The sequence below is a fragment of the Hyperoodon ampullatus genome, assembly GCF_949752795.1.
Source record: "Hyperoodon ampullatus genome assembly, chromosome: 2".
NCBI lineage: Eukaryota > Metazoa > Chordata > Mammalia > Artiodactyla > Ziphiidae > Hyperoodon > Hyperoodon ampullatus.
Window position 1 is genome coordinate 15,174,949 of NC_136915.1, and position 21,498 is coordinate 15,196,446.

The 21,498-nt window shown below is 53.5% G+C and overlaps 1 protein-coding gene across 2 annotated transcripts in view; it reads left to right on the forward strand.

The window, feature by feature from the left end:
- PAX7 (paired box 7) overlaps positions 1–21,498 on the forward strand; it is a gene marked incomplete at both ends in the record, with an annotated part of 98,865 nt that overhangs the window by 45,651 nt on the left and 31,716 nt on the right. For both annotated transcript variants that reach the window (XM_079696432.1, XM_079696433.1), the window contains 3 exons: positions 8,169–8,368; positions 15,258–15,423; positions 16,546–16,748. In XM_079696432.1, the coding sequence (XP_079552558.1) occupies positions 8,169–8,368; positions 15,258–15,423; positions 16,546–16,748 (569 nt within the window). The remainder of the gene's footprint in view (positions 1–8,168; positions 8,369–15,257; positions 15,424–16,545; positions 16,749–21,498) is intronic.

Here is a 21,498-nt window from a genome sequence, read left to right on the forward strand (position 1 = left end):
ACTTCCTTCTTCCTAGATAGTCCCCTTCCTGGCAGGAATGTATAAAGAGTGCCCTCTAGTGCCTGAGGACAGGACCATACTGTGAGCATAGAAGCCACAATCAGAGAATACCCGATGTGGGCCTCGTATTTTGTAATGCAAATCAGCTACCAAAGGTTCAGAGTTTTTTTTTAAAAAGGCAGCCTGCTGGGGTTTGATGGGGACTTCCTCCGGGAGAAGGAAAAGTTTTCTCACGTTTAGGTTATGAACAAAGTGGGAGTTCCACCCAGGCGTCCTAAAGACACTCTCCTCCCTTCCCTCTCCTCCTGGAGTTGGAAGAGTGAAGTTGGGTCTCCGTCAGTCGCTGAGAAATAGCATAGGATTTGGAGTCAGACGGAACCTATTTGGACCCCTACCTCACCAATGCCTCCCCACCCCTCGGGAGGTCTCTTGGAGAGCAGGACTGAAATGAATCCACGGGGACAGTTTGGCTGAGCCCCAGCCGTGAGGGCACAGAGGTGGGCACCCCAGACCCAGATGGAGAGGGTGCCGTCCTCCAGAAGGCTTCCTGGAGGAATGGTCCCAAACTGAGTGGGAAAATGACGAGGCTTGATGGAAGCTCACACTTGCTGAGCACTCGCTTGTCCCTGGCACTCTTTCCTGGCCTTAATATCCTCGCTCATTTACTCATCCCTTCCGTTATTCAACAAATATTTGGGTGTCCACTTTATGCCAAGCACTGGAGATTCAGCAGTGAACAAAAGAGACAAAAACGCCCAGCTGCTTGGAGCTTGCACTCTAGTGAGGGCCAGGATGATGCGGGGAGGGGGTTGGGGACGGGCAATAAAATGGAATATTTAGCATATCTGACTGTGCTATGTGCCATGGAAAAACTGCAAAGCAAGGAAAGTGGTTCTTGGCGGGGAGGGGATTCCCATCATTATCCATATTTTACACGTCAGAATCCAGGCAAACTGTGTCGGGAGCCTATGCTTTTTTTTTTTTTTTTTTTTTTTTTTGTCGCGCCGCTCGGCTTGCAGGATCTTAGTTCCAGGACCAGGATCGGACCGCGCCCGCTGCAGTGGAAGCACAGAGTCTTAACCACTGGACCGCCAGGGAAGTCCCAGCAGTGCTTTTCAATGCCCTGCTCCAGCCAGCAGCAAACTGCAGGCCAAGAGGGGAATGGGAAGGGTGTTCCAGGCGGAGGGCACAGCCTGTGCAAAGGCCCACGATTGCTGGGGCTGGAGACAACTGCTGGAGTCCAGGGAGAGATGGACAGGTTCTGGGGCAAGGCCAAGGGTGGAGCGGCAGGGTGGGTTCGCAGCTAACCAGGATGCTGAATCACCCGCTTCTGGTGCTGGGCTGACTGCCTGTGAGGCGTGATGGGAAAGCAAAGGGGTTATTAAGGACTCCTAAGGTCTGTGACCTGGATGCCTGGGTGCTGGTGCTGAGAAGGGTACCCCAGAGTAGTTCGGGCAGAGAAGGTGAGTGGGAGGGGTCGCTTCCAGGGAGGTGTAACTAGGAGTCTGATTCCCTTCTCTCCATCCACCCCCTTCACCAGGCCTTGTGTGCTGTCTGGTCCAGCTCCCGCCGGCCCTACTGAGCTGCACGAACACCACGCTGGTTACAGCTGAGCAGTTCCTGTGGAGGGGCTGGGAGGGCCCCCGCCACAGCCCCTGCTCGCTGGGCCCCCAGCTGAGCTGTAAATGACTTTTCCATTTTCCAAGACCTGCGCCCAGGCCTGTTTGGTATTCAGGGACACCCAGCCCACACTCGCTGGCTCTCCGCTCTGCCCGAATTACTTGATTAAAACGCATATCAACCATTATGTGATTCATTTCTCTGCTGCGGCTGTGAGTTGGCCTATGTTAAACTGTAATAAAGGCTGGGCTGGGAGGCTGCGGGGACGGGGGAGCTCAGGAGCAGGGTGGGAGGGCGTCCCTGAGTTGGGGGGCTGAGATAAGGACCCCAAACCTCAGGGCCACTGCTGGCTTCCACGGATCTTCGATGCCAAGGACTTGGTTTGGAGATGGCTCAGCTCCCTCCCGCCTTCTGATGGAGAGGTGGGTAGGTCCAGAAATTGTGACCATCTCATTTCCATGCTTTTCTTTGGCAAAAGGGAGAACAGTGAAAGTTTGGGAGGGTGGGATGGAGAAGAAGCCACCTGGGTTTTCATGATCAGAAATGGAATTCTCCATCACCTGGGAATTATAGCAAAGTTGGCTTTCACTGGGCTGGGAGTCCCAAGTCCTGGGTTTTCTTCCCGGCCTCACTGGCCTGAGACTTCACTGACCATCTGTAAAATGGGGCTAATCCTGCCTGCTTGACCTTCCATTGGGAGAGATTAGTGTTGGAACTATGAAAGGGGCTATAAACTGTAGAGTGCATGCACAAGTATAGGGTCGTGACTACTGCAGTGTGTCAGAGATTGAAAGGAACTTTCTGAGCATTCTGCCAAGCTCTATTCATTTAAGGAGGCTTTATTAGGCCCCTGCTGTGTGCCAGGCACAGTCTCTGCTGGACTGAAGGATCTCCCTGTCCAGTGGGACCAAGAGACCAGAAACAGGCCAGTTTGATGTCTCCCGATGAGCTCTGAGAGCTCCGAGGATGAGAAGTGAAACCAGCCTGGCCTGGATGGACCCAGGACACCCACCAGCTGGGTTCTGCAGGGTGAACAGGAGCGCACCGATGAAAGGGTGAGGCCTTCTGAGCAGAGGAGGCTGGAGTTCAAAGGCAGGGAGGTGTGAGACAGCCCAGCTGGGTCATTGAGGACTCTGAGAGCTGGGCAGGTAGTGGTGGGGTGAGTCTGGACATGTGGGCAGGGCCAGTGATGGTGGGGCCTCACTGGTGTAACTGAGGCCCCCCATGTCAGCGGCTGTGAAATTCAGCACGCTTCAAAGGAGGGGGCAGAGGCTGGGGTAGAGAACAGGAGAGTTGCCCCCCAAGCGATTTTCTCTCCACTTCCATCAACCTGGCCTGAGCTGGACTCTGACCTGAGCAGACCTGCTCCTGTCCACCTTAAAGCTTTGACAAGCCAGACTGCTCTTGTCACCCTCTCATCCCTTATTCTATCCTCAGGCTGCTCTCAAATCACAGAGCTGTCTTCCTCGTTTATGCCTGTCCTGGCCCCAGTTCATCTGGAAGTAGTGTTTCCTCCATCAGACTGGGGAATTCCTATCACAGGGGTGAGGCCTCCTCCATCAGATTGGAAGCTTCCTAAGCCAGAGGCTGTTCTTCCCCCGTAAGATCGGGAGGGCCCCAAGGGAGGGGCTGTTTCTCCCTTGCTCTGTAGTGGACTCCTCACATCCCTAAGCAAGACAGGATCTGGGAACCCAGAGAGAGGGTCCCTCATCATATTCCTCTCCTGGGGCTACCCAGACCAGCTCCAGGCTCTGTCCCACCCCCACTGGGACCTTTCTATCCAGAGCTGCTTCAGAGCAGGAAGGCAGGGGCTGCAGATGGCCAGGAGGCTGCTCCCCCACTGGTCACCCCAAATCCAGCCTCTGTTTAATGGATGTGAGCCCATGTCCCCCTCCCTATGTGTCCCCCACCCTGTGCCAGTTGCCCAGGCTTCACCAAGAGGCAACCAGCTTCCAATGCATGGAGGACTCAGCCCCAGACAGCAGGGCCTCTCTGTGGCCAAGTCCACCTAATCCTATTAATTTAACTCGGAGGCTAAAGGGTTCCCAGGGGTGGGGCGGGGGAGAGGCAGTACAGGGGAAACCAAAGTGAAGGTGATGTGGTGGCATCAGGGCTCTTTGTGTCCCTTCTGCCAGTCCAGTGGGACCAAGAGACCCATAAACAGGCAAGTTTGATGTCTCCTGATGAGCTTTGAGAGCTCCAAGGATGAGCAGTGAAACCAGCCTGGCCTGTATGGGCCTGGAAGTCTTCCTGGGGGAGGACACCCACCATCTGGGTTCTGCTGGATGAGTAGGAGTGCGCTGATGCTCCTTTTTTCTGTTATTCTCATCATTATTCTCATCAATAATAATAATCATCCTTCATGTGCCCTTTACATGTTCCAAATTACTCTCATAGTCTTCATTTCATTCTGTTCTCAGAGCAGTCCAGTGAGGCATGCAGGGATGTATCATTAACCTCATTTTTACCTCCGAGACAGTGGAGGTCCAGAGAGAGGATGCAACTTGTCCAAAGCCACACAGCAAGGGTGGAGACAGAGCTCAGAATCCAGGTGTCAGGCCTCCCAGGAAAGGACTCTTGACTAGACCAGAGCTGCCCCAGGGGCCCCCCGAAACTCCCTCTCCACCTGTCCTCCCGCCCCATCCCTCTCCAGGAATGAGCATGGGCTTACTGGCTGTGTGGCCGCTCTCAAGTTACTGAACCTTTCTGTGCTTTGTTTCCCTATTTGTAAAAGAACCAATAGTGCCAGCTTCATAGACCTGCCATGAGGATGGCACACCAAAGAATGGCTCTAACCTAGCATAGGGGGTCTCTTCCCCTGGGATGGGCCAGGATGGAGGCGGGAGATCTTTTCCAGGGGCCTGAAGTCACAGACTGTAGTCCAGCTCTCTTGAGATCTCTCTGGATCTCCCAGCTACTGGGACACGGCCCTGCTGTCCCCACTCAGCATCCAGAAGGTTGTTATGGCAACCACCATCATCCTAGTGGATCATTCCAGATCTTTGCAATCAACAGAGACTTGTGGGCCCTGCTCTGCCTTTTCTAGTCTGGGTTTCCATCTGGGTGTCTCTCTGGGCTTGAGGAGATCCCAGATCTGTGCTCAATAAGGGGCAGGAGGGACAGGGAGATGAGGAAGAAGTAAACACAGAATTCCATGAAGCACCTAGAAAGCCAGAAGTACTTTGGGTGGCAAGAGCATCCGATGCACGTGGGGCCTGAGTGGGCACTGAGGCTGGGCAAGGTCTAGTAACAGAAGCACCTAGAACTTTTCTCCAGTCAGTCATTTGCTAACTGCACTTATGATTTGGGTTACAGTCCTACAGCCTATTCTATTATTTCCTTAATATTTTACTTGGTGCAGAAGTATCTTTAAAAACTGAATTCAAGGAAACGAATTCTCTTGTAAATGAAATATGCCTGTCACGTCCTATAAACAGATGGGAGCCATAAAAACAAATATCCTAAAAACAAACAATGTCATTAAATTCTACCTGGAGACTAGTGCATGCAGAAAGATCTTGAGGCCTGTCCTCTCCTTGCTAAAAAGAGAGACCAGCGGTGCTAAAGACACGCTGTCCTGTGGGGTAGCCACCAGCCCCGTGAGGCTAAGTAAATTTGAAGGAAAATGAAATAAAATGAAAAACTCGGCTCTTCAGCTGCACTAGACACATTTCAAGTGCTCGGTCTACACGTGGCTGATACTGCCGTATTGAACCGCACAGACCTAGAACATTTCCATCATCACAGAAAGTGCTATTGGACGGCGCTGCTCTAAACTGAACTGAGACTTAATCAGGCTGGGGTTTCTCCCAGGACAGGGCTGTGCCTTCTCCATCAGGCTGGGGCTCTCCATCTCCTCCCCAATCTGACCTCACAGCTCTGAGTACGATCTCTGCCCATAGGTTTTGCCTCCAACAGCCCTGCTGCCCATCTCAGCTCCTGTCCGAGCCCAAGGGTCCCCACTGGGGGACAGAGCCCGGTGTCCCATTCCCCATCTACAGGCTGGCCTCCCTTCCTGCCTGCCAATCTCAGCTTTCTCCTTCTGAGGCCCCAAGGGCTCTCTCCTTGTCGACGTCAGAAAATCGAAGTTATGCAGTGAGTTTCAGGAAGTGAATCCTTGGGATTAGCTGTATTTGGCTCTGAGCCCCAGACGTGCTGGGGAAAGCACCCCAGCATGCCAGCTGTGACTGTTCTGGCCTCCTCTTAGTGACAGGGAGCTGGGCAGCTGGGAAAGGGCGGGGGGGTGGCTGGGACCGCAGGTCTCTGCCTTTAGGGGTGAGGCAGGCAGCGATGAAGGCAGGTCTCCTTGCCATTGGTTCCCTTGTGTGGCGTCACAATCAGCGGCCAATGAAAAGCAGGGATGACCTCCCAATGGCCGTGTCAGCAGGATGGGGGAAGGGGGATCTGGGGCAGAGGCGCATTGCCTCTGGGGGATGCAGCATCATGGGGATGCAGCGCCACGATGGCATCACGCATCATGCCCTTTGACACGCCAGGCCTTTGCACATGCTCTTCCCCCCGCCTGGAATGCCTTTCCCTTCACCTCCACTTGACATCTAAGAGGTTGCATTAGGTGTTTTGTTTTTTTCAGGGGTGGGGGGACAGCTGTCCCTTGTGGGAGGAGCCTAGACCTATCTGTATAACCAACATTTGAAGCCACTGGGTAAGAACAGGGTGGGGGACAGGAGAGCAGGGTCTGCGTGTGGGTGTGGACACTTGCTGAGGGACTTTGGGTGTGTCATGTTCCTTCCCTGTGACTCAGTTTCTCCCATCTGTAGTGTGAGCACATGATCTCTGAGGCTCTTCCAGCTTGACTCAGTTGAGCTTCCAGAACACAGATTACGTAGTCTGCGCATGACACATAGCAGGTGCACTGTCAACGCTCTGGGGAAAGAATGAATGACAAAACCTAGATGTACTTCCAGAAATACCAAAGAGGGAGATGGAAAGGGAGGGGAGGGAGAAATGAAACAAGAAAAGGGAGAAAGCAGGAGTGGGGAGGAGGAAGACCATCTCCGCCTGCTTTCTCTTTTCCCTTCCTTGGTTTCCTCTTCTCACCAGCCCCCTCCTCCACGCTCCTGAGGGTGCAGCTTCAGAGCCCTGGCTAGGGAGCTCCTTGCTAGCATTCCTTCTGCTGGATCAGGGGTGGGCAGGAGGCCCAAGCTTGACGGGGGTGGAGAGTCAGTTCGGCCCCCAGGGTGTCTTCAGCCCCGACTGCGGAGGAGCTTGATCAAGCCCTTCTTGCAGCCTCCATCACCTGGACCTGGGACAGAAGTAAATTCCTGTCCTGACAGCCCGTCCAGGGCCAGGCTCCTGGGCTCTGTCTGCACAGGAAGCAAAGGCCTTCACCTACCCCTAGGCTCCAGGGTGAAAATTAATGGGGATGATGCAGTGGGAGTCATGGCTATGGCCAAGGTCATCAGGTGAGGTCTCCTCCAGCCTGTAAGATCACTCAGTGATCCTGGAACATCCGAGGAAGGGCCTGGGCGTGGAAGTCACATAGTCCAAACGCTTCATACTGTAAATGGGGAAACTGAGACCCAAGGAGGGAAGGTAGCCTTCCTCGGGTCACAGTTCAGGGCATTTGGGAGAGAACCAAGCCTGGAATCTAAGCTTCCTGACTGCCAGCCCTGGGCACAAGCATCTGCTCCCTTCCTGCATCCTTTCCTTTCTTCCTGCTTCTTCCTTTCGTTAGTTTTTGCAATATTTTCCAAAAATGCAATAGTGGCATTGTTTAAATGACCATCATTTAAGAAATACTAAACTATAAATAAGGGGTTTTTTTGTTTTTTTTTTTGCGGTACGCGGGCCTCTCACTGTTGTGGCCTCTCCCGTTGAGGAGCACAGGCTCCGGACGCGCAGGCTCAGCGGCCATGGCTCACGGGCCCAGCCGCTCCACAGCATGTGGTATCTTCCCAGACCGGGGCACGAACCCGTGTCCCCTGTATCAGCAGGCGGACTCTCAACCACTGCGCCACCAGGAAAGCCCCCTATAAATAAGTTTTAAAAAGAAAACAAAAATTTTGTCACCCTGAAGGTTAACATTTGTTAGTCTTTTGAGTGTAGTGTTCCATAATGTATTATGCATGCTTTTTCAAAAAGTGGGATTGATCTCCACACACTGGTTGTACATTGCCTTCTTCTTAAAGTCAGGTTTATTGAGGTTCAGTGAATATTCAGTAAAATTTTCCCCTTTTTGAAGAATATAGTTCTAAGAATTTTGACAAGTGTGTTTCATCATGAAACCATCCCCTGAGTGCTATGTCATGGACATCCTTCCGTGTCAGTAGAAATAACCTAAATGCCCAACTACAGGGGTTATTTTTTTAAAGGAATGGCTGGGCCATAAGGCATTTAACCAATCCCCTAAGGTTGGGCAGAGAGGTTGCTTCCCAGCCTTCACGCTGATAAATAGCGCCGGGGGGAACATCCTTCCTGTGCTCAGGAGGGGTCTGAGCCTCAGTGCCGTGGTGGCCTGAAGGTGTGCACAAAGCACCCCTCCATCTCACTGGGCCCCCACCCTCTTCCTCCCTCTCACCTGGCTGTAGGCAACCGTCTGGATGAGGGCTCGGACGTGGAGTCAGAACCCGACCTCCCTCTGAAACGTAAGCAGCGCCGCAGTCGGACCACATTCACAGCCGAGCAGCTGGAGGAGCTGGAAAAGGCCTTCGAGAGGACTCACTACCCGGACATCTACACCCGGGAGGAGCTGGCGCAGAGGACCAAGCTGACAGAGGCACGGGTGCAGGTGAGGGGGCGCCTGGGGCTTTGTGCTGTGAGCATCATCCGGAGACCAGGATTGGGAAGGTGGGAGTGGCCAGGGTCAGAGGGTTTAGTGGGCACCGCCCAGAGTGGGGATGGAGGTTCTGCAGCAAGTGATCCAGGAACCGTGAAGGCAAGTGTTGCCCTGGCACTTGGTACAGAGTAAATGGGCAGCGAATGTTGACTGATTAACTAATCCCTAGGCAGTCCCAGGGAAGCCAGGAGCTGCAGTGAGGACTTGGATTGCCTTCATCCTCCTGCCGACAAGAACTTCGTGGGAGGCGTGGGGGAAGGGGGGAAGGAGGAATGGAGGGAGAGACAGAAAGGGAGAGGAGAAAAGGGTGAGGGAGGGAGGGAGGGAGGACATTGGTTCAGCCACAAGAGAGGGAGCTCAGGGAGTAGAAAAATCTCCAAATCTCTGAGGAGGGGAGGAAGTACTCAGGACAAAAATTCCAGAACAGACGTAGCTTCCTAAGATAGGTAATGAGTTTCCTGTTATGGGAAGCATGCAAGCGACTGGGAGCATGTTCCTGGTGAGTTAGAAGCATGCGGGGGAGGGTGGGCAGACCTAGAACACCCCCTCCACACCCTCAAAGTGCGTGGCTCCTAATCAATGGGCCTGGGGGAAGGGAGGGCATAGAAAGAGCAGAGTCTGTCTGGGGTTCAAGGCCTGCAGTGAGGTGGGGGGACTTGCCTCCGCTCCCCAAGCTGAGCTCTCGGATTCCACGAGGTCTACAGTTCTCTAAGTCAGAGTCTCTAGGGGCCCGGCTGGGACGGGCTCAGGCTGGGTGGGTCGGGGAGGTTGCAGAGGAGGAAGAGAGGGGTCTGATGAACAGCTCCTGTGGGAGCCCGTTCTTGGCCTGGCTTCTCCGTGAATGGGGGAGGCGGGTTTACAGAGGTCCCGCCCCCAACTGCTCACTGGGGGCGCTTCTATCTTATCCAAGGGGGGACCAGCCTTTGTTGGGCACCTACCTTATGCCAGCTGCAGTGCTGGGGGCTACTCCCACGTGACCTGGTGGAAGCACAGCCCACCTTCTCGGGTCGGGATGGCCACTCCCCAAGCCGCAGGCACAGAAACTGAGGCTCAGAGAAGTGACATGGGGGGGATACAGAGCTCAGCAGAGGCTGAGTTGGGCCTGGAACTCAAGCCTGATGGATGCCAAGCCCAGGTTCTAGCCATCCAGAAGGAAGAAATGGACTCAGAGCCAGGGATTTGAAAAGCAATAAAGTTCTAGAAGCAAACTGGCATTTAAGCAATCCGGGGACCAGCGTACCTCCCTCTGCCCTCCCCACCCCCATCCTGGAGTGGGGGACCCTTGGCTGCCACTGAGGGAGATCCTGAGGGCAAGGGGGCAGGCAGCAGCAGCCAGCTCAGCTCATTCCTTCCTCTCCTCTCCGGGGTGATACCCGAGCCTGCCCCCCAGCCCCCAGCCTCCCTCCCCCGCCTCTGATCCTCCTGCAGCTGTTCTGGGCACATTCCTGGGTGCTTTCTCATTCCCACGTCTGGTGGCCACGGCTGCTTCCCACCACCTGGAAGCCTGACCGCTCCTTGTAAAATTTCCTGGCTGTCAGGGCAGTGCTTTTATTGGCCCAGGGGACTCAGAAACAGGTGTCACTCAAGGTCCAAGGATGGAGGGGGGCCTGGGAACAGGGTGGGCAGCCAGAGCCCAGGCAAACTCACTGTGAGGGGACCAAGGCCGCGTGCTGACTACTCTATCAGGCTCTGAGCTCCCCCAGGGCGGGGCGGGGTCTCCCCCCTCAGGCTCTGAGCTCCCCCAGGGCAGGGCGGGGTCTCCCCACACTTAGCCTGAGAACTTGGCCTGATCCCAGCAGAGGAGGGATCAATACATGTTGAGTTTTTAAAAAATGAACAAAGGCGGACCCAAAAATCAAGACAGGGATAACAGAATATTTGTCCCAGAGAAGAGAAGGCTTGGAGGACACGGCTGCTCTGAGAGGCCCCTCGGAGTTGCAGGGAGACCAGGGCCGATAGGACAATGTCCTAAATCCCATATAAAGGTCTGCAGGGACTAAAACACAAGATCAGGAGCCACAGACCAGGTTCCCATCAGTTTCTGCCTCTGCTCAGCTGTGTCACCTTCAACAGGTCAGCTTCCTTTCCTGAGACTTAGTCTCCCATCTAGAAATAAAGGGATCAAACTAAATGAGCACTAAGGCTCCTTAAAGTTCTGGGATCCTAACTTATTGATGATCAGAGCCGTCTTGTGAGGTGATGAGATCCCTGTAACCAGAAGTGTGCAAGGAAAAGTGCAATGTCCAGTGGATCGGAGACCCTGGGGAGAGGGTTCCTGCTGTGGACAAGGAGGCAGGGACCTTGAAGCCCTCTAAGCACTGCTTTGATTTTAGGGCTGTGTACTTTTAAGGTCTTGGCGTCTGATTCTAAGAGTCTATGATTCGGGGATTTTGCAGTCCTATGCCATCACATTTCAATGGTGCCGGGAGACGGGATACTGGAGTGGGTCAGAGTGGTCTCGGAGCCAGACGCCCATGTGTGAATTCCAGCTCTACCACTTACTCCCTCGGTCTTCAGTTCCCTCATCTGCAAAATGGAGATGACAAAAGTAGGGTCCACTTTGTTCTGAGGATTAAATGATTGCACATAAACACACAGACACAGAGCCAGGAACTGCTTGGCACACAGAAGTGCCCTGAGTAGGGGCCATTATTATTAAACTCCACCTATTCTTAGTGGTTTCAATTCTGGCCACCCTTGAAACTCCAGGTTCATTCATCTGGCAGTCATATTGGGTACTTACTATGTGCCAGACACTGTTCTAAGCACAGGGGACCCAGCAGACAAGAAATCCCTGCTGTCATGGGGCTGATGTCCAAATAAGCAAGGAAGCAGGTAAATATATGTCAGGCGGGGTTCTATCAGTCAAGTGTGTCACCCCCTCTGCCTCCCTTCCAGCCCTGCTCCCCAGCAGAGGGTCGTGGCCTCCTTGTGAAGCCTGCAGGGCATTATATGGTGTTATATGGTACCCCCGATGGCTGGTGGAGACGCCCCATCTCAGCCCGCAGAAAGCCCAACCACCATGAAGGGTAGGAAAGGGGCGTGAGGCAGGAGGACGCATGCCTAGGGAACAATGACTCCTTTCCCTGGAAGAATCTTCATTTCTAAACAACTGGGGTACCGAAGCCAACCTTTGCGTACATCTTCCTTGCAGGTAAACAAATCTATTTAGTCCTGAGCTCCAAGATCCCTGAGCCTGTGTGTTTCTTCTAGAAACAGAGGCTGCAGGTCTGACAGGTCCCGAGGCCACACCAGGTGTCTCCCACAACTGCCTATGAAAACATCTCATCCTTCAGATGACCAGCACCAAGAGACCAGGGCTGTGTGCAACTCTTTACATATGGCCCCAGATCAGAACCCTGCTATTTGCTTGGGGGTGGGCTGGGCGCATTCTGAACAGAATTCCATTTTGGAGGCACAAGAGGGACTGGCTAAGTAATAACTTACGCCAGATCTTTTCATTACACTAGGTGACATTTATGATGCATTTCTAGGTGCCAGGCACGATGCTCAGCGCCCTCCATGCATTATCTTCATCATTCCCACTGTAATCCTAGGAGGTGGGGACGATTAGTCTCTCCATTTCGTAGGTGAGAAACCTGAGATTTCACTAAGAGAAGCAACTTCCTAAAGACACACGTAATAAGTGACTGTCCTGGGACCCAAGCCCAAGTCTGTCCATCGTGTTCTTTTCCTCGGGGCTACATTGAAAGAAGGGCCAGGTGAAATGTTCAACTCGGTAAACTGATGCTTCCTACAGTGTCCTGCTACCAGAGCTAGGTGTTGAGGGAAGGACCAAAAGTAAATGATAAAACGCAGCCTCTACTTTTAAAGAACTCAACCCTGAGCAGGGATTCTGGGTGGGACACTGGGGCCACCACTGTCCCTCTTGGAGCCTCCATTTCCCCATACGTAAATAGGAAGCTTGCAGTACATTACTGTCTAAGAGCCTTTCCAGCTCAGCCATCGGATGCTTTCCAGCAGAATAAGAGTTGTAGATGCTGTTCTAAGTAAACGCTTTGCCTGTGTTAACTCCTTTGAGGTCCAGAACCGCCAAGAAGGTAGGTGGTTATTAGCAACAAAGAAAGTGAGGCCCAGAGGAATAACGGGATTTGCCCGTCTTAGCTAGGAGTCAGAGGCAGGGTTCAAAGCCAGGCAGTTGGGCTCCAGAGTCCCTGCTCTTAACCATCATGTCACACTTTGTGAGGATGGAGGTGCCTGCTGTGGTGGAGGCAGCCCTGGGGAGACAGGACAGTGAGGAAGAAGCGAGGAGAGGAAAAAAAAGCGAAAGACGTGTCCTCTCCTCCAGGAAGTCCTCCTGGATGCTGAGAGGAGTTGGAAACCCCTCCTCAGACCTCCTTATAGCACCTTGCATGCCACCTCATCTGAGCTGACTGCACCAGAGAGCAGCTGTCCTTTGACTTCTCTGTCGTGCTCCCAGGCCAAGGGCAGCTTGAGGGCTGGGACTGTGTCCTGCTCACCTTCTATCCTCACTGTCCTGCTTGACACAGAGTGGAGTCCCAGGAACAGTTTGAGATGGGAAGGAGGGAAGTCAGGAGGGCGGGAAGGAGGAGGGAAAGGAAGAGAAAGGGGGAGAACGCTTCCAACTTGGTTGAGCCCTCTTTGTTTGAGGAACAGACGACCCATGCCGAAGAAACAGCTGCATGCAGCAAAACTAGAGCACGGTGTCCCAAACTTAAGTCTTTCTCTGACCATCTTCAGGATTTTGGCCACATTTGCATATTATCTGTATTGTCATTTACTTTTTAAAATATAATCAGTGTATTTTAAAATAAACATGCATATCACTCTCATCATAAAAAGGAAGGCAACTGGAAACACTCACACACGGGAAAACAAGACAACATGGGAAAGTTCTGCTGGAAAACATCACCTGCCAGGGCGTCCTCTCTGTGCTTTAAACAGGGAGATTGGCAAGTGTTAGGAAGGCACGAAGGAGGCTGAGTGCCAAGCTGAGACTTTCTCTTCCACACGCCCCAGGCCCAGAAGAGATGGGAGTGGTTCAGGGTTATTTATCATCTGTGTCACTCGCCTTTGGGGATGTCTCTCCACCTCGGGAGTGTAGGAGCCCCACCCTTTGGGAAATGCTGATTTAAAACAAAGCCGTTCCCCACACCCTCCCTCTGAAGCAGGGAGCAGGTAACACTGCCTCAGTCGGACTGGCAGGCATCCGTCCCACCCAGGACGCCCCTGGGGAAGCCCTCGCTGCCTTGAGGAGGTGGGGAAAAGCCAGGACCTTCATTTTATTTGGGAGCCAGTTTTTGATCTTGATTTGGCTGCCATGTCTCCTTTTTCTGTGAATCCTTAACGGGTAAGAGCCAGCTGCTCTGTTCAGCCAGCTTGGTAAGCTGAACACCGTTTCTCCCCTCAGAGAAAGGACAACCGATACCAGGGGCCATAAACACCCCTCCATCCCTGCTGAGACTGCCCTCAGGTCAGCAGACATCGTCCAGAGGTTTGGGTGTCTTACTTAAGTGATCCATGCCAGGGGATCCATGTCTTCACCCACCAGGGTGGGGACTCCCCACTGAGCCTTGTGGCCAAGCACCAGCAAAGGCACACCAGAGCCATCTCTGCCTTCCACTGTTCATTTGTTCGTTCATTCATTCATTCAACAAGTATTCCTATAGAGCTGTGAGCCATGGGCCAGTAATTCTTGGCCTCTGCCTGTGAGGCTTAGGGCCTGAAGGGGAAACAAAGAAACAGATAAAGACAATAATTGTTTGTATGAGGCAGCTCACAGCTGGAGGCCTCCTGATAGAAGGGGATGGGGACCTGCCTGGACTTACTTTTGAGGCAGGGATTCCTCATAGGAGCAGTGGGGGAGGCATTTCTCCTGAGCCCCGCAGGCCAAGGAGCCAGCCCTGGAAGAGTGTTTAGGTTGGAGGGAACATCATGTGCAAAGTCCAGAGGTGGAGAAGCATTCTCTCACAGCAGCCCCGTTTTGCACACTCATTCTTATATTAATATTTCTCTGGCTTGTCCCAGGGAATTTGCTGCAAATCCAGACAAGAAGGTTCTAGGAAGTCAGACTGATTGAAGTTTGAACCTCACATCTATTACAGACTAGCGGTGTGGCCTTGGGCAAGTGATTTGACCTCTTTGAGCCTCAGTTTCCCCTTCTGTAAATGGGACTAGGAGGGCAGGCCTCATGGGTCTATGTATGGACAGACGTACGAAGAGCTAGCACAGATCTTGGAGGAAAGGGAAACTCAAAGGTGTTAGGTTGTCTTCCCACTGGTGTTTAATCAATCCCTGTGTCTGTGGAAGGTGGGCTTTCCTAATCAAGGGGGCCCATGCAGCGAAAGCCAAGCAGGGCCTCAGGCTCCGGACAAAGAACTAGCTTTCACATCTGAGTGTGGCAGGTGGGTGTCAATTCAGGTGGGTTCCGGATATGTGGCCTCCTCCTTGGGGGCCTCCTGGAGGAGGTGAGGAGTGAGCATGTGTATGAACAAGGGTGGTCATACATGTTTGGGGGCAGGAGCAGCTGCAGGGAAAGAGCACTGGACTGAGAATCACTCAGACCCGGCTGTGCCCCCCCGACCCACCCTGTCACGTGGACAAGTCCCCCACTCTCTCTGGGTCTCAGTTTGCTCATCTGTAAAATGGGGATCATGATAATACCTCCTCACTGGGCGGTCGGGAGGACAGAATGGGACTGTACCTGTGAAATCACTTTGCAAACTGTTCCGAGTTGCAGGGAGGTGGGGATCTCCTCCCACGGAAGAGGATGCTGGCTGGATGGAGGGTATAGCCGTGCCTCAGCTCCCTGCCAGGAGCCAAGCTGAGGGCTCTCCATGCTCCGCTCTCCATCCCCCAGGTCTGGTTCAGTAACCGCCGTGCCCGCTGGCGTAAACAGGCAGGAGCCAACCAGCTGGCAGCATTCAACCACCTTCTGCCAGGCGGCTTCCCGCCCACCGGCATGCCCACGCTGCCCCCCTACCAGCTGCCAGACTCCACCTACCCCACCACCACCATCTCCCAAGGTGAGTGCTCAGGCCCATCCTGGCATCTCAGCCACACCTTTTCATTCCCCTCCACCCCCACCCACTGCTTCCTTCCTTAACAAAGAAACAATACGAGGGTATTTGGTTTCTTTTTAATGGCTGTTTGTCTGCTTTCATGTGGACAGACTAGTAAGACAAAAGAGATGGGGTCCTGCCCTTGAACTACTTGGCTCTGCATCCAGGTGGAGATAAACAAGGTCGCCTCCGTGCACATGTTTAGAACAGAGCTTCTCAAACTGTAAAGTCACATGCATCTCCAGGGTCTTACTAAAATGCAGAAGAGATGATGGTGGGCAGAGAAGAGTAACTCCCCTCCCTCCCTGGCTCCCGGCCCCCAGTCTGCCCTCCCCTTCCCACCCTCCGCCCCCAGCACACATTTAGAATCCTGCTACTTGACTTCTGCCTCATGGAGCCCCGTGGCCTCCTCTTAAAGGACTGGCAGGCTAGAGTTCTAGAAGCTGAGGAGAGGCCTCCCTGTGATTTTGGCTGAGAAATTGAACTGTTGCCAGTGGTGATGGTCCCATCTGCCGGAAGGCTACGTGGAGGGGCTGTGACAGAGAGGAAGTTCAAACTCTGACCCCCCACTCACTAGCCTTGTCTCCTTGCACAAGGGCCCTGAGCCCACTGAGCCTTGGTTTCTTCATCTGTAAAATGGGAATCACTGTTGCTTCATACCCTTAGACACTATTTGTAAAAGCACCCGGTGAGTGGTCGGCACTCACCAAGTGCTATCGGGACAGGCCTGGGCAGATTGACACAGTCCTCAAGGAGATCTGACTTTCAGTCCAGATAATGTTTATTGAGCACCTACTATGTGCCAACCACTGAGAACAAGGCCAGCACATGGTAGGTGACTAGAGGTTGTCTGGAATGTTGATTGGCGGTCAGTCAAGACTTGCCAGTCCGTAGTGTCCTGCCCAGAAGCCAGTCGTCCCATCCCAAGTAGCAAGAGAAGGTGGTCCCCTCCCTGCTCCATCCGATGGACGGAGGCTGGGAGAAGGAGGAGGCTCAGGTCTTGCCTTCCAGACAGGAAGTACTTGCCCTCCCTCCCCCTCTGGGGTGAGGCCACTTGCTCAGGCCCTCTCCTGGGTCTCTCCACAGATGGGGGCAGCACCGTGCACCGGCCCCAGCCCCTCCCGCCGTCCACCATGCACCAGGGGGGCCTGGCTGCAGCCGCTGCAGCCGCAGACACCAGCTCTGCTTACGGAGCTCGCCACAGCTTCACCAGCTACTCCGAGAGCTTCATGAACCCGGCAGCGCCCTCCAACCACATGAACCCTGTCAGCAATGGCCTGTCTCCTCAGGTAGGTGTCCCCGCCCCCCGCCCAAGGTCCCATCACCAGATGATCGCTAGTCCAGCCAGCGAGGGCTCTGGGGGACACAGGCTGACTCTCCCTTGGGGAGGAATGGCTGTTGGACACCTTGAGAGAGTTTAAGTGGGAGGCGGGGATGCTCCTTCCACCTTCACTTGTCACTATTCTGTGACCCTTCACCCTGGGTTTATCTTCTTCAAGCCACAGACCTGGGTGACCCAGCGGGCAGATGCAGAGAAAAGGTTTCCATCACAGGTTTCCATATTTCTCACCACCCAGAGCTTATTAAACTGGCCCATCACCCCCCTCATGGCTGTTCAGTCCATAAAAGTCAGGCATTTTCAGCGCGTTGATGGAAGCCTTGCACCATTTCCTATGGGATGCTGACTGGTTGGGGCTTTGTTCTAGAATTGGGAGTCTTTCCTGGATTCCGTCCTGGGCTCCACCTCCCACCTTAGTCACTAGGAGTGACCAATGAGTGAAAGGAAGAACCACGTACTACTGTGGAGAGAACTGTGGCAATGGGTGGGGAGGGGAGGGATGGTTCTAGCCCGGGAACTCTACTCTCACTGGGTCTTGGAACTCTGTTTACTCACATGTGATTGGTTGCTGGTTAAGTCACTCATTGCCTGATGGTGCTATTAGAAGTGGCGGGACCATCTTTCGATGAAGCCAGAAAGACAAGGCTGAGGCTGATGTGGTTATTGGTGGGTTTGGGGAACAGGACTCAGTGATGCTTGAAATCCTAGTAAATTGGAAGAACTGCTAAGCTCATTTTTGTTGCTATAACAGGCTCTCAAATATCCGTGGGGGAAAGAATTGAATCCAAGTCTCATTTTACCTTGCCTCCCATTTTCTGAGACACCTCTGTCATGTCTGTGGTGAGAACACATGGGATGCAAACTTATCTGAACAGCTGTAACGTGGTAGAAAAGGTGAGGCTTGGAGGGGGTTTAAATCCCAGCTCCACTGCTCAGGGTGTTAGGCTAGTAAGCATCTTTGAGCCTTAGTTTATCCCCCATTAAACAAAAGAGTAATTAAACAGAGAGCTGCTAACCTCCTAAGAGGGGTGTTCTCTGCATTCAATGTGCTAACAGGTCAAAGCACTTAGCACAGAGCCTGGCACAGAATAGGGGCCAAATAAACATTAGCTCTCGCAGCCCCCCGCAACCCACCCCCCACTGCCAGGACAACATAGTTAGTATGTGAAATGTGTTACCTAAAGAAAAGGACCAAAGAGAAGGTCAGCTACATCCCCCCAGGCCACTTCCACCCAGCTACCTGTTTTTGTAAGTAAAGTTTTATTGGAACACAGCCATGTCCGTTCATTACATATTTATTTATGGCTGCCTTTGTGCTACAACAGCAGAGTTGAATAGTTTCAGAAGAGATCACATGGCCTGTAAAGCCTAAAACATTTACTATCTGGCCCTTATAGAAAAAACTGGCTACTGTTGGTCTAAAATATTCCCCCAAATGTTAAATTTCTGCATGTTTGGGGGTCATTCCTATTTGCCTCAATTAATGTGTGTCGCTGAGGACTAATTGTATTTCAGTTCCATCATTTACTTATGGGTAAGATCCCTTTCCCTCTCTACACCCCAGTTTTCTCATCCATGAAATGGGATGATGTTAGCCCCTACCTCATAGGATTGCTGAGGATTGAATGAGATGACCTAGGTAAAGCACTTATGCCAGGTCCAGTGCAGAGTTGAATGCCTGGTGAATGCAAGCAGCTGAAGGCAGAGCTCCCAGGGGTAAAGCAGCAAGTCCTCGTGGGCCCCACATTGTGAGGGTGATGCAGCCTGTAGACCAGAATGTTTTTCCGGTAGAACCTAATTGGCCTCTTTGGGGTTCAAGGCCACCACCTCCATCTCATTAGTGCCAAGGACTAACTGGCCAAGCTAACCTTCCAGAGCCAGGTTGAGACATGACAGGATCCAGAGCTGGCTGGGTAAGGATGGCTGCAGAGACCCACAGTGTCCACACTCGAGAATGTGGTCCAGGCCTGGCCTTATGGTACAAAACAAATTGGAGGAAATCTGAAGAGGGGTTTTGAGATCAGGTGGGCCCTCCAGCTCACTTTACAGGTGGAGGGCTAGGACATGTCGGCTGGGCCAGGCCTGAGAGTCCAGGGCACCTGTCTCCCTGACCACGGCTCTTCCGTGTACACCCATCTCCATGTGGGCTGAGGTTTATCCCCAGAGCAGCACCTCTGTCACAAGACAGAGGAGAAACTAGCAAATTAAGGGCCCCTGGCTTCTGGAGCATGGTTCAGCAATGATATTAAAGAGAGGATGCTCCACGCACTGTCTGAGCCCAGAATTGAACCTCAGGGAGGGAAGCAGAAGAAGGAAGAGAGCCTGACCCACTAAGGTGAGCAGCCAGACCAAACCCCACCTTTTCCCCGCTTGAGCTGGACCCTCACCCCTCCTCTGAGAAACCCTCAAGGCTTCCGCCCCATTCCTCAGGGCAGAGAGGCTGTGCAGGGCGTGACGGATTGCGTGAACTTCGGAGACCCATCGGGAGGTTCCCACCAAAGGTGTGAAGACAGATGGAGGGTCTGACAGGGGCCGAGGGGACCAGGAGGTGAACAGCTGCTGGAGGGCAGGGAGAGGGCCGCGTGCAGGGCGGACATGAGGGCAGGGTCAGGCTGTGTGTGCTTCTGTGTGTGTGAACCTCCGGGTTAGGCTACAAACACTTCCTGAAGGAACAGGCCAGCAAGGGGGTGTTTAGGGTCTTGCACAGAAGTCCCTGGCATTTCCCTGTACTCCCTCCCCCATCTGACAGGCCAGTTACACATGGTCAGCAATCTTTGTGGTCTTGGGGGTCATGCGGGTTCTCCACCAAGAGAGGTCCATTACCATGTCTGTCTTTCCAGCAGGAGGGGTTTCTCCATAGCTCACCTGGGCAACAGGGGGAGGATGGGCCCCGCTTGGGCTGCGGGGCCAGCATACCCCTCCCTCATCCAGGATTGCAGGTCCACGGTCACCCAGATAGCCTCGGCCCTTGTTCTTAGAGAAGCCCAAGGGGATGCAGTCGGGGACCCAGCTGGGGCTCGGCTGAGCACCTGCTTGTCTCACCGACTGGCTTGCCGCTGCCTGGAGAGGACCTGCCTCCTCCCCACGGGTTGACCCGGGTCCTGGCCTCAAACCCAGCCTGGGAAGTGGGTGCTTCCAAGCCTCAGAGCCTCCACGGAGAGTCTGCCCAGCAGAATCTCACAGAAAAGCCATTTACTCATCTCAGCTCTGGGCCCGTCCTCTGGCTCTAATACAACACATAGTTATGGAGTTATGGAGTGCCGGCTATGGGCCAGGCACTGTTCTCGGCACTTGGGATAAATCAGTGAACACAGGGATGAAGGTCCCTGCTCTAGTGGAGCTGGCAGTGTAACAGGACAGACAGACAATAAACACAATAAAGCAGCAAGGCATGCAGCATGTTTAATAACAACGTGGATGAGGACAGCTAAACTTTCTGAGCCTCTGCGATGTTCTGACGCTGTTCTCAGTGTTTCCTATATACTAATCTACTTGAGCGTCAAAGCCTGGGTTCACCCTTCGTTTCCAGAACCTGAGATTTTACCCACTCACACTGCCCTCCTGCCTCTCAGAAATGCCCACACATGCTCTCTTTTTGAGAGACTGGCTGGCGGCGAGGAGAAATCATCTCGGAAGCCAGTCCCTCCTGCTCAGTAGAAGGGAAAGCTCCTTCAGCCCATGTCATGGATGAGAACACTGAGGCCTAACTCAGGTTAGGGGCCAACAGGCAGAGCTGAGTCATATGAGAGGCTTAGATGACCTTGAGGCTTGGTTCCCTCGGGGCCCAGGCCCTCACCCACCACCAGAACCCAGCCTGGTAGGATTAGGGACTCAGCATGTGGACGGCCCTGGCTTTGCTTGGAAACAACTCTTAGAAACCAGCTCAGGACAGCTTAGGACAAAAGGACCCTTTTGTGACATCACTTCGAGTGACCTGATTCCTGCAGGTGGATCAGTTCATACCAGCCCACGTGTAGGAATCACGAGCAGGGCACAATTTTAAGGGCGGTGGGCAGAGATAGAAAGGGGACACTCAGGTCCTTAGAGGTTCCCCGGTCTGATGGGGGAGACACAGCCCCAACCCGAGGAGCTCTCAGTCTGAGAGGAGGGACACGACTCTGTCCTCAGGAAATCCCTTGTCCTTAGACGCCCCAGTCTGATGGTGGAAGCACAGCCCTGCCTTGGAGAGTTCCCAATGGGATGGGGGAGACAGGCCATAGAGGCCATTCATAGCTGCAGCACTGACCAGTCAAAGCTCCCAAGCAAGGCATCAGGAGCAAGGTTCTGCTGTTTCCAGGGTCATTTGAGCTGAAGGCCACAGGCAGGCTGCCCTGTGCTGGAGTCTTCTACAGGGCCTGTGCAGAAGTGTTCCCAGGGGCAGCCCGAAGCTGGAGCTGCCTTCTCCCCCAGGCTTTCTTAGATGCGGACTATCAGAGTTGGCAGTGGAAACTGAGGCCCAGAGAGGGGGAGAAAATTGCCCAGATCACACTGTCAGGTTAGCAGCTGAGCTGGGACCCGGACCCAGGGCTCCAGACAGCTCACCCACAGCTCCTGCCGCTGCTTCATGGGAAGGGGGCATTTCTCTCCTGCCACCACCCCTCCTCTTGCCTCTTCATGATGTCCCTTGCGCATCGTCCCCTTTGTTCCTCTCTGGAGCTTAACATGGAGGAACCTGTAAAGGGATTTACATATTTACAATT